The 15,821-nt window shown below is 44.8% G+C and overlaps 1 protein-coding gene and 1 long non-coding RNA gene across 7 annotated transcripts in view; one reads left to right on the top strand and one right to left on the bottom strand.

The window, feature by feature from the left end:
- The window catches only part of ITPK1 (inositol-tetrakisphosphate 1-kinase), a 149,894-nt gene extending 141,852 nt beyond the window's left edge, over nt 1-8,042 (bottom strand). The window contains exons 1-2 of one of the 5 annotated variants that reach the window (XM_065063621.1): nt 7,907-8,042; nt 7,543-7,743 (exon numbers count right to left, since the gene is read on the bottom strand). In XM_065063621.1, the coding sequence (XP_064919693.1) occupies nt 7,543-7,743; nt 7,907-7,999 (294 nt within the window). In that variant the 5' untranslated portion in view covers nt 8,000-8,042. Of the gene's footprint in view, nt 1-219; nt 602-7,099; nt 7,460-7,542; nt 7,744-7,906 lie in introns of those variants that run through there. The other 4 variants (XM_065063623.1, XM_065063620.1, XM_065063624.1 and 1 more) reach the window with 4 other exon arrangements.
- On the top strand, nt 593-14,343 carry LOC110361382 (uncharacterized). Of its 2 annotated transcripts, XR_002417962.2 has the most exons (4): nt 593-828; nt 7,092-9,740; nt 10,503-10,725; nt 11,448-14,342. It is a non-coding gene; the product is annotated as an uncharacterized LOC110361382 (long non-coding RNA). The 2 variants fall into 2 exon arrangements; XR_010472809.1 differs by having other exon boundaries at nt 7,092-10,725; nt 11,448-14,343.
- The last annotated feature ends 1,478 nt before the right edge of the window (nt 14,344-15,821 follow it).

The following is a 15,821-nucleotide window of genomic DNA, read 5'->3' as shown; positions in this document are numbered from 1 at the left end:
TTGATGTACACAAATAATTGTTTCTTGGGCACCTTCTGCACTGTTACAGATTGGACCAAACCAGGACAGCAGTGACCTCAGGAGAGGTCAACATCTCTGCCCTGAAACAGAACCACAGGCCCATGTCATTCTCAGCACGTTTGTCCCAACTAGTCCTAGCAGTCTCAAGCAACAAATTCCACTGCTTACTGAGGTAATCACAGCATCTTTTCCACTTACCTAGCACCCCTCCTTCTTGGCCCAGTTGAAGCCCACTACTTTTTTTTTCTTCCTACCTACAGTGGAGCTGGGGAATATAATGCTTTGGAGGGTTTTTTGTTTGTTGCATTTTGGTTTTGTTGTTGTTTTTATTTTTTTTCCCCACAATAGCTTTTTTACTGTGTCTGAAGATCCATCTCCAGCCTCCTTTTCTTTATGCCGAATAATGCCATAGAACACACTGTATTTTCAAGACCTCTGATCCCTCTTATTACTCTCTTTTGGACACTTTCCAGCTGATCCGCCTTTTCCTTGAAATGCCATGCCCTGAACCAAAGGCAGTAGGTGAGGCTGCTGCAGCAGCAGCCTTATCAGTGCTGTGCAGAATGGAGACATGACTCCATGTGCTTTTCAGGCTGTGTTCCAACTTGTGTACCCCAATATGACATTTGCCTTTTCTTTTGGCAATACTGGCAACTTGTATACAGCCTGCGATCTGCAGAAGAATGCAGATCCTCTGAAGAGCTGCCACCTGACCAGCCTTATTATTGCTCCTTGATGCATATGATTTCAAACAGTTTGTGGTAAAGGGATGTGCCACGGGGAGGACGCAAACTTCCTGAACCTGAGGTAAATGATTGCTAGATGATGAAACGGAGCCGCTATGAAAGGGTGATTGTTACAGTCCCTTCTGGCGCTGAGTGGCTGCGCTCCATGTTCCCGTGAAATGGTTCTGTAAACAAAACCCAGGAAGCTTTTTATGAGAGGGATGCTGACCACTAAGCGCTCTCAGAGATTAAGAAAATGCACATACATCCAGTTATTTCGGGATGTACAGGCTTCTCTACAGACTACTGGAAGAATGGGCAGGAACCCAGAAATACACTGAACTTTTCCTTCAAGAAATACATAGGGGTTTTGCTACTAGCTTCAACACTTTTTCATGCCTTAGTATAACTTCTAGCATTAGGCTAGTTGTCTTTGTTAGAGCTGATGTAAAAGAAACTTACCCATACATCCGGCTCCCAGTTACTTCTCATGATATAGTATTTCAGACTAACACAAACAACAATGGGAGCTATTGATCAACACACCTACATTTTATTTTTATGGCTTTTAAGGCTGTAAAAGCTAACTGGCACAAGCCAGGCATTTAACAAAAGTAGTATTTAGTTTTTTTTCATGGGGAATTGGGGTTAAAGAAAATCCCCTGAGTCCTTCCTGGAAAAAATATGCAATATACTTCATGACCTGCTATATAAAGAAACAGATTAATTTAATACCCTCAAACCAGCATTATTCTTAAATCTATCTTAAAACTCATGTTTAGGTTCTTGTGCCCAGGCTGTGGCACACAAGGGACCACAAATAAAGTTTAGAAGAGAAGAAGAAAGCCATATAGATCTACAGCACTGACAACAGTGTTTACCACTTTATGGCAGATTTACTAAACAGAGTAGCTTCTCATATGTGCTAAAAGGTGGCTTAACTATCACAGAAATAAAACGGGAAGAAGCTGAAGAATCAATTTAGCTTAAAGAAAATTTGAAAAACAAAGAAGTTCGAGTCACACAACTTTAAATTAGGAATGCTAATAGTTTGGTAGGAAAAAATCATTGGTTGCTATGCTTAACAGATCGATATGGTATCTGCATCAAAATAGCTTCACCTTAACACAACAACAACACAAAATAATAATAATAATAATAATAATAATAATAATAATAATAATAATAATAATAATAATAAACAACCAAACAAACAAAAAAAAAACACAAAAAACACCCACAAGAACCAACCCACCACAGTGACCTGTCACACCCAGATGATCTCCAGCACAGGCGAGGTACGCTCTAACAGGAGCTACACACCCAAAGAGACGTGCATCTCCTTGCATAAAACCCAAACGTGCTGAACTGATGCAGGCAGCAATTCAAGAACATCATCTCAAGTTTCAGAACAGCCTTTGGCAGCGGGTAGCACCTGACAATCCAAACCAGACCAAGAAGCGTTTGCTTCTTGTGTGTCAATGAACGTGATCAGTTTGTCATGGATGGTCTCCCAAGGAAAGAAGAGGACAATTCAGCTTACTCACTAGACAATAAATACATAAATAAATAAATAAAGATAACTGGGCTTTCCTAGAAGACATTCTCAATTACCTCAGTTCCATTTTCTTCCTTTGTAGGCAGAATTTGGCTTTCTTAGAATTTCTATAATTTCCCAAGAACTTTTTCTTCTCAAATGCTCCCCCTGCTTTTATGAAAAAAATACCGCATAATAAAACCTGATCATAAATAATATAGATATTAAGATGCACAAGCACAGTTCCTCTGTCTGTCAAATGAGAGGGTTTATTATGACACGGATTACATCTTCAGGCAAATCTTCAGCTCCTATGCTATTGATTTTCTACACTCTATAAAGAGGAAATTCTGACTCATATATTCATTACGTACATAGCTACACAGAAAAGCTACATTACCATGCAAACTCGCAAGTTGTACATGTGAATGCTTTTGCCCAAAATAACTGAGAAGTAGTTTATCATTCAGAATGGGGTGACTATAAATTATCTCCACTTGGATCAAGCATATTCACTTCACCTCATATCCCTGCAACTTATTCACATTGCCTTAACCTTACTACCTTGCATCTCCGTGGCTCCCAGAAGAGACTCTATTAACAGATGACATGCAGAACAACTACCAAGGAAATGGAGGCTTTTATAGAGTGAAAAGCCCTTTGTAAATGGCTACACCTCACTAATCTGAGCTGGTGTCAAACACACGCAACTCATTTTCTGAAGAGATATATGCATTTTTCTATTCTACCACCACCACTCCTCATATGTTGTCAACAGGAGTCTTTTTATCCACAACATCCAGAGAGACCTGGCAGCACATCTATGCATAGCTTACAAAAGGATAATATGGGTTTCCAAGAGTCTTTACCACCATCTGCAATTCACATCACAGCTCTGTCATCTCTGTGATGGAATGGGGCACCTCCATCTCTCTAACCCTGTATTAGTGCTCGTGCATCTGCACGGTGACAACCACTCCAATGTCAATGTCACGAGCAGGGAATTGATTGGATTGAGAATCTTTACCAATCGCATAACTACTAAACCCAGCTTGAGACAGAGGATGAGACGAAGCAGCTAGAGGAAGGAGGAACTGTTCCTATCAGCAGTGGCAGCAGCACATGACAATTGCAGAACCACACACTCCCCAAGCTCCTAAATTCTCCATTAGGAGTCTCTAGAAACTTTGTATTACTTTTTAGCAGGCTATAGATACTCTATACTTTGCTAATAACCAGCTACGTAAATCTCAGACTGCGCCATCATCTTGGTGGAGCTGAACGTAAAAAGCTCACAGGAAAGTCTACTGGAGATGCACAAACGAGACATTTGCACGCTGCAGTCCCATAAGGGGCCCTAGTCAGGGAACTTGCAGCTGTGGCATATATGCTAGCGTGCAGATAATTCCAAGTTCAAGCTAGCAGCATCACTCAAAAGCACAGGATAGTTTGGAAGCAGTAGCTTCTTAAACTTTCTCCTGACTAATACGTTAGCTAAAGAGATAAGAAGCCTGTACCAAATGCCCTGTTCTATACAGAAGAGCTCACTCAATCCCACATCACAATTCAAACAGGAATGCCCTCTCATCAGCTACGCAAAGATAAAGACTTTCTTCTCCCTGCTGAAACCATATTGATGCACAGAAAGCAACACCAAAGTCTTACTCCACCATTGCTTATGTAGAAAGGAGTTGCTGTGTGGAACCGAAAACTGCTGGGGGAAGCAGAGACCAAAACTGAGGACGCACCTCATGCCAAAGAAATGCCTCAGCCACAGCACTACAGACAAGGCACAGGGGACGGCTCTCCTGGCACTGGGGAGGGAGCTCACGTTCCTCTCTATACACAGCGGCAGGTTGAGCCAGTGGATCAGAGTGAGCCTGGCACATCTTCAGGTTCAGTCTCCCTTGGGAAACACCAGCTGCAAGCTGGAACCAGGCTTTGCACTTGCCAGGCAAGTGCTCTCTCCTTCAGGTTAACAGCTCCCAAGGTGCTACCCAGAGGCCACTGATCCCTCTGCAACAGGCCTGTGAGACCACGCTGCCTTTTTGCTCACCACACCACTCGGAAGCCTGAAAAAGATGTAGAAGCATTAAGGGCTGCCACTCAGCAATTTGGGAACCACTGGTCTGGGCTATAAATGTGGAGGTAGATACCACCACAGGCACTGCTTTCATCTCCTTGGGCTACACTGGGAGGGCATGACCAAGGCTGTTACGCTCCATGAAGAATACAGCTCAGGAAGGACATATCTAGTGTGCCATAGCAAGGACCAAAAGTACAGGTGAGCTCAAAGGCCTTTGATACAAAGATTACCTTGGCAAGATTAGGCAAAAGCCACAAGACACCGTGTTCCGGCATGACAGATGCCATGCCAGTCACACGTGTTACCAGAACGTTACATAATCGAGTGAAAATTTTAAGGAAAGGAAGGCAGGTGCGCCTAAGTTCTCCAGTAAGAAAACCGGGGAATTCAGATGTCAAAATTTAACAGGGAAACCTACTGAAGCCCAGCAGTCCAAGTGGCAGTTTAAAGATGGATACAAACATGAGGGAAGTATTTAAGGGACCTGCCTAGTCTTTGCGGAGCAGACACCTGAAGGTAAGCCTGCCTGTGCCTCAATGCAGCACCTTAATTCCTGGTCCACTCAAGCTCGCTCATGTCACATTTCAGCTATGACAATATAACAGCTTTTCAGCTTAGGAGTGTTGCTGGAGACAAAACCTGGAACCCCTCTTAAGAAAGAGGTTCCTCACTTAGACCAGGGGTGTCAAACTCATTTTCATGGGGGGGCCACATCAGCCTTGCAGTTGCCTTCAAAGGGCCAAACGTAATTTTAGGACTGAAGACTCTCTCTCAGAGGATGGTTCAAACAAATTTTGAAACATCCATCCACGATGCCTTTAGGATATCAGTGTTTTACACTAGAAGTGACTGCAAAGAAATGAAGTTTTTTCTCATCCTAACAATACTCCTGATTTAAAGCCAGCGTGCTACAGTTCATTAGGAGGCTTCTCTTACTTCCCTGGATTACATAACTGCTTCACTGCAAACCCATACAAGCAAAACTGAACTTTGTAGTCATCCAGAAAGTATATCTCTAGGCAACAGGCAAATAAATTCCAAGTAACAGTCACCATAAAGTACATAGAGTAGACGGACAGAAACAGAGTCCACTCTAACGCATGAATCACTGGACAGGAATGAATACGCTTACCTTACTTCCTACCATACACAATATTTCTTGAGTTTCGTGCCACTTTCCTACAGCAATAAAAGCTTACAAACACGCAAGTAATCAAGTAGATATTATGCACAAAATACGTGAAAGCCCTGCCTAAATGAATGCAGCCTCCCACTGGTGTAAATGGAAGTTACCAGGAAGGAAAAGAGCATCCAAGACATCAGCGCAACTTGTTCCAGTGACTTTACTGATCTTTAAACCAAACACTTAACTCTGCTTCTACAGAACAGCTAATATTAAATACTTTTAAAAACATTAAAGCATGACCGAACAGACCAATGTCTGTAAATGTACAAAGTGAGCTTAGCCTGTACAGAATGAGATAGCCTAATTTTCATCAAGAAATTAGTAGCGTGTAGCAAGGGAGACACTTTGGGTTCAATTTTCACAGCACTGCAAGGACCTAAAACTATTAATAAATTTGTACAGTACACAAAGAATTTGTAGATCCATGTTATATAACACAAGTGGTAGTAACTTCTGAAGCAGAGAAAACTTAAGCAAAGAACCTAGTCAAAAAGAGCAACAAGGACACTTGGGCAAATAGTCAGTTTTGGAGATCCCTAAACATAAGAATGTACAGCACATAATACCAAGAATTAAAGGCAAATTGCTACAAAAAGCTTTTTACATATTATCTCAGATTTCCCTTAGTTTCTGTGCATGAAAACCAACCTATATCAAACCTCAAGGCCATAAAAATAATATTTTAGTTATCAGAGGCTGAAAAGTATTTTTCTGTCCTACAAAACCTAACCAAAAATCTCTTAGGCAAGGTCAAACCCTAGTGTTATTCATCCAAAAGTATTTTGTTTGGACAATCATGTGAAATTTAAAAAAAACACATTAACTGACAACCTGCAGCCTTTTCTATACTTTAAAAAACTCTAGTTAAAGTTTTGCTGCAGTTTGACAGAGAATACAGAACGCCAAGAACACACGCTGATGTAAACGCTTCTGTCGCTTCCTCAAAATAGTTTTCTGTTTCTTCTGCCTCCTTCATCTTTACAGAAAGGAGCAAGTGCTGCCAACAGAAATGTCACAGGGATTTGTGTTCTTAGCATGACATGCTTTAATAAAACGTATTTGAAGACTCATAGAACATATCCTGCAAAGTCTGAACAGGCTTCATTGAAACCAGAACATGGGTTAGAGTACTTTCAGTTATCAAACTTGACTTCATATTCTTGTTATAAACTTAGTATTATAATGAAATAAATAAGAAAAAACTGTTATTCACTATCAGAAGCTGTAACGCATGCATCACAAGACCTCGGACACACATGGAGCTTACATGTCCAATTAAATAATAAAATTGTGTAATATACTGAAGATATTATCCTCTAAGCTATTCAGATAAAGTCTAATTACAGCTTATCAAACTAACCTTTACCTCTGGGTCCGCAGAAAACAGATACACTTATACCACCTTCAGACATCTCATTCAGGAGAATACAAGCTCACTCAGCAGTTCATACAGCCTTAATTTCATGTGCTTTTGCGCAATGTGAAGCAAAGTTATTCCCAGTCATTTAACTCTTCCTAACAATAATTCTGTTTCAGGTCCAAACCTTCGCAGGGTCCTCAGAGATCCTAAGTAAGACGATTTCACGGGGAATACTTGAGACCCCTTGGCGAGCAGCAGGCAGAAGTTTAGTGGGGCGGCTGTGCCGGTCCCCCCCACACGCACAGACCGGGCTTCCCGGAGCGCGGCAGCCGCCCAGGTGAGCGGGAGGCGGACGAGCTCAGCCGCGTCCCCGCGGGCACGGAGCGGGGAGCCCGGAGGGCACCAGCCAGCCCCGCCTGCCCTCGGTCCTCCCGGGGGGAGGCGGCCGAACGGCATCACGCACCGAGCACAAAACGCCCGAGGGTCGGAACAGGCCACGGCCGAACCCGGAGCGGCCCCGACCCGGCCCCAGCCCCATCCCGGGGCCGCCGCGCCCCTCGGCCGCCGCCCGCCCAACCGCCTCGGCTGCCGCGCCGGCGCTCCCCGCGGCCAGGGCCGCCTTCTTACCGACACAGCTCGGCGAAGGCCTGGAAATTCAGCTTCCTGATCTTCTTCTCGCTCAGCCAGTAGCCCACCCGCTTCCCCTTCAGGAAGGTCTGCATGGTGCCGGTCCGGAGAGGCGGCGGTCGCCCCGCAACGATGAGGGTCAGCCCGGGGCGGTGGGGGCAGCCCGGCTACCGCTCGCACTCGCCGCCTGCGGAACGACGGCTTTAAGAAAAGAGAAAGGAAAATCAGTCGGTTCGCCGCGGAGAACGCCGGCGCTACCCCCCACTCGCCCGGCCTGCGCCGCTGAGCCGAGCCAGGCGCAGCCTCCGCCGGCGAGCAGCGTGCAGTGCCCGGCAGGCCTTGCCCCGCACCGGCGGCAGCTCACCGAGCCGGGCAGAGCTGCCTCCGTCGGCGGGAGAGCCGCCACCCTCGTCAGCACGCTCGCCCGCTGCCAGCCCCGGAGCGGCCAGCCGAGCATGCTGCCCGCCCAGCGCCACCCGCCGCAGCGCCCGCTGTCCCTCTCCCGGGCCGCCTCCGCCTGCACGGACCCCACGCCGGCTCGCCTCCGAGCCCGCCCGCTGCTGCTGCTGCTCCTGCTGCTGCGCGGCCGCGGTGCTGCTGCAGCCGCTCAGCTCCCCATTTGCCCGCTATTCGCAGCCGCCTCCACTTCCTCCTCCTCCTCCGGCTCGTCCCTCCTCTCCTCGCTCCCGGCCCACAGCACAGGGGCGGGCGGGTAACGGCAGGACACACCCGCCGCGCCGCGGCCCCGCTCGCACCGAGGGGCGCCGCCCGCCCCGCGCCGCGGGCACGCTGCCCGCCGCACCGCCGCCAGCAGGGGGCGGCCGGGGCCGCGCCCTCGCCTTAAAGAGACAGTGCCCGTGCGGGGCTCGCCCGGGGGCAACGGGATGTGCCGGCGCGGCCCTGGGCCGGGCTCGGTTTGGAGCTGGTGTTTGCGCCGCCCTCACCCCTCTCCCCCGTGGCCCTGCCCGCCGCAGCCTGCTGCCGGCACGACGGGGGGCATCCTCCGGCCCTTCCCGGAGCCGCTGTCGGGCGAAGGGTCCAGGGTCTGCCCGCCGAGCCGTGTTCGCGGGAGGGCCCGCCCCGCTGCCTTGCCAGAAAGCGGCTGCCTGGAGAAGGGGCAAAACGCGGGCTCGGCTGTCTGCAGTGACAATCGGGGAACGCTGTGCCCGTGTCTGCGTTTGAACCGATCCAGGCGACAGCGGGTGGCAGCTCCCAGGGGTCCGCGGAGAGGGCACGGGTCGTGCTTCCGATGGGCAAACCCTTCCTCCTCCACGCTCGGCCTCGGCCCGGGCGCCCCTTTTACCCGGCTCGGTTGGCCGTGCCGTGCCGTGCCGTGCCGCCGGGCGGGCGGATGCTGGCGCACACCCCGCTGGGCTCGCCCGGGCACCGGGGCCGGAGGCGGCCAGTGCCGCCGGAGTGAAGCCCGTCGACGAGCCGTCTAATTCTGGTTTCCAAAGGAAGAACGGTTTATACAGCCTCTTATCATTCCTATTAGAACTACTAAAAATGGTTATTCAGTACAAGGGTATACATCTTTCGCAGAAAAAAGGCTCCAGTATATATGAGTTTTCAAAGCAAAACCAATTTACCTTCTTCCAGCATTTGACAAGTATCTGTAAGGATTTAACAGAAGTTTCCATAACAGCTATTTCTTATTCAGCTTTTTTTTACCCAGGAGGCAGGCGAAGGCAGGCAATCGCCAGCATGAGCTGGCGTTCTGATTTTTGGGTTGGCATTCTTAAATGCCGAGGCAGCTGTTCTGTGCTTCATTTCAGAGGAAGAATATTCCAGTCTGAATTACTGTGGTATCTCACAGCACAAGTGTAATTTTCCCATCTTTGTTTCTCCATCTGAAATGAGCATCATCCAGCCTGAACATTTTTTGCTGTCTCTTTACGAATGGAAAGCATAGCTTTTATAATAATTATGTCTTTCACAGAGTGGTTGGCAGTACCTGCAATCTGGAACTGAGATGCAGCTGATGCTCCTACGGTGATGCTTTTTGTGAACCAGGCTTGGAGCCCTGTACAGCTGAAACTGCTCAGCGAGTTCTGCTGACTCACAGTGTCACACAAATGCTGTTTAATAACTTCATCAGAGTATGGGAAAAGTGGTAGAACCATCCATTCAGAGGAAAGAAGGGGAAGAGCCAGGAAAGCCTTAAGAAATACTAAAGGGGTCATTGACCTGGGGAGTAGGTAGAGACCATTTTACATTCCTGCCATTATTTGTGTGAGCAGTGAAGTCATTCTAAGCCAAGAGTGTACTAGAAAGTAGTCAGGGTGTGGAATCACCCACAAACAGCTCATACCAATGTTTTCTGAAAATGTCTATAATATTTTACTACTTTACTTCATTTTATACAGAAATTATATCTACATATACTCAAAATATATAAATATTTTAAAATATATATTATACATATATTTTTACTAGCTTTTCTCCATTCATGGTGGTTTTGAGAAATAGATATGTTTCTTTTTCTCCTTCTTAAATTATTTGCTATTGATATAACTCACTTTTCACAGCACTTTTAATCATATTCACACATTTTTGCACAATTCATTAAGTAATGTAACTAGACTTGGTAGATGTATTTTGATAGCATGATTCCTGCTGCAGAATGTTCCACTGATATTTAAACATTTCAGGGAAGTGTGGTAACTTCAGGAAAATTTGTAAGTCAAAAAGGTCCAAATGCAAGACATTATCAAAATTCGATAAGAATTCTGAAACAAATTGCTTTGGGTTTCTTGTTTCAAAGTGTTTCATTTTGCTAACATCAGTGCTTTACTTCAGCTCTCATTTCACTGGACTTATTTTAGACATTATTAAAATTTGCATGAGTATATTAAGCTCAAAATTTGTATTTTTAATTGGAATGGAATATGAATGTATTGAAACATGACCTTATTGAAGCCATCTTCCTAAATTATTTCTTCTGAATGTTTTTTCTTTAGGAAATGTCACCGTTTCAGACCAATCTAAAACACAGGCTGTGAAGACAGAACAATTTATGAACTTCTTTCCAGATATGGGAGAGCAGGTGTTCAGAGGTGCTGAACATTCTTGCCTCCTGCAGAAATGAAGCACAGGAGCTACAAAGGAGGAATTTGCTTTGGTCCAATATAGATGCATGAGATGTATCAGAGACCAGATTCAATCTTAGGAAGGAGAAAGCTGGTAAATTACTTCACTTTAAACTGCCTTTTTTTGAATTGTAACCCTTGAACAATTTCAGATGTGGGAAATATATTTCATCTGGTGTGCCACTGTACTGCATTTTGCTGCACAATGTTGCTAAATAAATGACAATCCTCTGTTTACATTGCAGAGCCAGTTCAGGCAATGCCAAACCTGTGACCACACCAAGCCCCAGGGTAATATTTACCCAGTTCTTGATCAGAAGCAGGTTGACTATTCCTGTGACTTTCTGTGGCCCAATGCTGTGATCTGCAATTCATGAGCTGCTTCATGCTAATTAAAGGGGTGAGGGTTGATTAAGATCTTAAGCCCTCCAGCAATAAGAACTATCTTCCTCTTCATCTTAGCTTCAGCTACAGGTCAAAGCAGGTTTCCCTTGTTTAGCTGGAACCTCTCACACCTTGTCTTCTAACCCTTTCCACAAATACAGGGGCTCAAATGAGGTTGGACACTTGCAATGTGGCACAAGTTAGTGTAATTCCGTGAGAGTTCCTTTTGGAATAAGATGAGTCACCTCCATTCACTTAATTAGTTATCAAAGTATATTTTCTCAGTGAATGATTAAGAACAATTTTCTCCACACCTGGCAAAAGTCATGGTAGGATCTTTTGCAATTAGTAGAAAGAAGAAGGTGAAGTGATTTTCACTGCCTGTGTTTTAAGCTTTTTCAATTTCATTTTAAAAGCCCTCACTTTCCACAGGACAGATGTTACTCTGCTGCAGATGCACAGGAGGAAGAGCTGAGCCTTCCACTTCAGGACAGTCTCCACTTTCTCCAGTTGGTCAAACCACCAAGTCAGATCACGTGCTAACGTGGCATTGCTGGAATGAGGCTGTGGGCAGGAGGGAGAACGAAAAAGCAGCTGCACTGCAGCTTCTTGGCTTTGAGAGACTCAAAGAAGAGCCTCGGTGCTGCACAGCATCTGGGACTGTTCATCACCAGTGAGGCAGCTAGAGAAAAATGCACGGGAAGCACGGTGGGCTACCATTTCCTCAGGTCTCTGCTTGATCTACAACTAATTGATTACTGCATGATCAATAAAAAGGCCAGATATTACTCCTTTTCATAAAGGTTCACTAGAAGATGTGAGTGAAGCTGAGCTTCTCCAGTTTATGGCTGGTTTCTGCCTAACTTCTGGCAAAACACATTATAATCTCAGCTATTGTCTGGAAACTTTTCTGAGTGTACTCTGGACCAGCAGTTTTTAAACAATGAACTAGCGAAAGTTAGTACTTGTGGATGGAAGCTCATTTCTGATTTTTGGTTTAAAATCATGAAGGCTAACTCTAGGCAAAGGACATGCTTCAGCCAGCTGCTGTAGGGTTCCTGACTCTCGTTCTCACCTGCTGCCATGCCCTCCTTTACGACAGCCCAAGTGCCCCTGTGGCTGTGTGTGAACAGGACTGGGGACCTAGGAACTGAGCTGAGTTAAAACAAACTCAGAAAGCTGACAACAGTATTTTAGTCTTAATCCAAACCAATTCCCCAGTCTGGAACACCATCCTTCTTCCTACCTGTTTACAGTGGCAGAAGGAAGAAGTCAGTGAAAAGGCTGGAAGAAGGAGGCCAGGTAGAGGAAGCACCAAACTGCCTCTTTTGGTGGCAATCCCATTTTACAGCAGCAGCAGCGGATGGTGAAAGCATGGTGTTCACCACCACTGCTCCCTTACTCACCTAACATCCTGTGCAGTATTTTGATTTTATAAATAAAAGAAGGATGAGGACCGGCTGAGACTCATCAGTATTTCTGAGACCTTGTAGAGAGCAGCAGAAGAAATTCAGCCAGAAGGGCTCAAAAACCTTCCAAAAGGTCACCCAAAAGAGGGTGATGACGCCTGGCAGATGACCAGATATTACTCCTTATATGTAAATATAATGTTAATTTAATTTTCAAGACTTAAATGAATGACAATGGTCTAAGCATAAACAAACAAACAAATAAATGGTGCCGTGTGTCTGTTTTATTCAAAGCCACATTTGCAATTCAGAATTGTCTCTTGGAGCCATCAGGCTTTTCCCAGCTCTCAAGCAGAGAGGGAATCTCTTGTCCGGAAGACATCTGCCACGGGTGCTGTGCTGCTAGTAGCTGTGGATATGTTGTGTCCACTGACTGCAACAGCAGCCCCTGTCTGAAATTTGGGGCAGAAGCAGCTGTTACCTCGCCAGTGCACCACAGACCTTGTCACATAAATTCAAGGGACCTCTTGTTGGACCAACGTGAGCAAGTGGAATGAGGACAGATGACAAGCAGCTGGTAAGACACGATGTCTTTTGATTGCTCTCTTGGTGCACATCATTCTTGTATCCCAGGAAAATTTCCCACCATCAGAAAAATATCTGTGTTTTAAAACAGGATGCATTTTCACATTCAAGGATTCCTGAGATAACTCTCCCCAGCCCCAGCAGAACGCTGCTTAGATTGCTACCTGTAACACTGGTAGCACGGCAAGCTCTTATGTTCCAGTCATGAAAACAGGATAACGATGAGGTTTTTTGAAACTGCAAGGAAACCACCATTATGAGACAGGATGTCTCACTTTATGTACAGCTCAGAAATTTGACTATCCTATACTCTGATGGATATACATGCTGCAGGAAAGTAAGAAAGGGTCTGGCTGCCAAGTTGGCTCACTTGGCTTGTAGCACTTTGGGTGCAGGCTTTGTATGAGCTCATAAACCAAGAAAAGCATATAATCAGTGAATAGAGAATTTAAAACCACAAAAACCATGTGGCCAAGAAGCAAAATATGAAGTCCTGTGCCAGTATAATTATCTCAGTAGGAACAGATTTTTAAAACTTAATAATGTTTGTTAGTCAAATCCCAAGTGTGGATACAGACTGCGCGGCTATGCATTGCCGTAGCTCTCTTGCCTCCTGTCATGGGAATAAACTACACAGAAATTATGGTTCTGCACACTCTTTCATTATCAACATATGGAGAGATTTACTTACCTGATTGCTTCAACATAGTTAGATTTACTCATACTATGTGTGGAAATAAGTCCTGAAACTCTTCTTTCCGAAGAACTTGGGTGACCTGACAGTGCATTAGGTTTGGATTGAGACTTGGATAAGGATTAGGTGGATTGAGGTTTGATCTACCTACAGTTTCATGTTAACGGAATTACTCAGGTTATGGTTTGGTTTTGTTTTGGTTTTTAATCAGGTATTTTTAAGTACCTATGACAATTCTGGGAGCATGCTTCCAGCAAAATGAGCCATCTTTACACACACATACACACAAATCAAGCATATATATTTTGTATTGCTAGAATTTATTATTTTTTAAAACAATATAACCAGTTTTAAAATTATTAATGTAAAGAAGACTGATATGGATGTATGTGTTACACATAAAGTGACCTAAACATACATGAATCCTACCACTATTATCCCATATTTTGCTGGATTAGATCTGTCTTTGCCTCTTGTGTTCAGAACACATTGTTCCAGATGACCTAAAGCACACGTCCTCACCCCAGCAATTCTCCACTTCCACAAGTTGTTTGTGGCTACAGTTGAGCCTTGTAAACTGCTAAAACTGAGAAAACAGGAAAGATAAAAGTCCAATGTGGTCTGCAGTGCCACACTATCACTTGCACTTTCTTCACATGCTTGTGCCTCCAAAGATTGAGGACCCTTTTCCTGTTTTGTTTAAATGCTTCCTTAGAGTTCACTAAAAGTTCACAGACCACAAGTCTCAGAAAACCATTTTGCTTTCTGATTCTGCATGGTCACGTCAGGAGACACTGGCTTTTTTTTTTCCTGTCTAGGAAGGGCAAAAATTGTCATCTTTTCAGAAACTATCACAATGTGTAAACTTACAAGTGCAGAAAGAATAGAAGCAGAGAAGCATTTCCAAAGCCCATGGCAACACTATTCCAAAGTCAACTAACTGTAGCATACTAAAGGAAAAAAAAATCCATCTGAGAGTTTCTCCCACATAGGAGCACATTGTAGAAGGACAGACCTCATTTTTGCCTGTGACACACAGAGTGAACTCGTGCTTCATAAGCAAGGTCTAGAAATGTTTTTCGAACACCCTCAATCCTGACCATCCCTTGTCTCAGAGCTTCTGGGGGGAAAAACTTAAAAAGAAAACAGGACTGTTAGCTGAACTGATGAAGCTACTTGCCTTGGGCCTCAGTTTTCTGGTGTGACCTCTTCAGAAAGCTTTTTGCATGGATGGAAAGTTTGTAAGAACCTGTGCTTATGAAGATTCCCACTGTTTGCTAAGGGGTGAGCTCCCATTGCACCTTTTCCCTCCACGGGGACACGATTTCCATTACCTGACTGCCAACTTCACAGCATGGACAGGAGTTCAATGTCTCATAAAGGTCTATCCTTCTCTGTAATTTTTTTGAAATTGTCTAACAAATCCAGGTACATACACACTCCATTTATGTATTTATTTGGGAAAACAATCTAAACAAATCAAACGGGGGCAGGTTAGCAGAATGCCTTCCTTTAACCCTCAGCGCTTGTGTAGTGGTTATTTCTGCAACATTTGCACCAAACATATGAAGTGAAATTCTTTTTCAACATGGAGGCCTGATAGGAGAAAACAGAGAGAGAGAGAAACACCCTAAAACAGAGGAAAGATCTCAGGTCACCATTTAGACAGAGGAGGCCTCAGGAAGCGCCAAGGAGCTACCGTAAAAGTGTTTAAACCACTAGGCAAAGAAGAGGCCTTGTGGCAAAGAGTACCAGACATGGTGCCGAGGCAAACAAGCTCTCCAAAGAACACAGCTGCTTTGTGCTCAATGCTCTAGCTAAAGTCTGCTCTGTACTGTCCTTTGGTATTGTCAGATCAATAATGGGTTTGTAGTGCTTGAAAACTGCACTTCTGAAAAGAAATTCAGTTGGGCACAATTTTTCTTAATAGTGTAAATATCCTAATAAAAGAAATTCATAAATGCATATGTTATGGGGCTTATTTAAATTATCGTTGCTCAGTGGGTAACACAGCTTCCTGCCCCACAATCCTGCTCTGCAACCCTGGAACCCTGATGAACAGGAAATTTTAGTACAGGCATCTTGTCTGCCAAAAAAGTCAAAATAACTTTCCTGACT

Source organism: Columba livia, chromosome 5 (assembly GCF_036013475.1).
Source record: "Columba livia isolate bColLiv1 breed racing homer chromosome 5, bColLiv1.pat.W.v2, whole genome shotgun sequence".
In the NCBI taxonomy this organism is placed as follows: domain Eukaryota; kingdom Metazoa; phylum Chordata; class Aves; order Columbiformes; family Columbidae; genus Columba; species Columba livia.
This window is presented reverse-complemented; position numbering and strand designations above follow the sequence as displayed.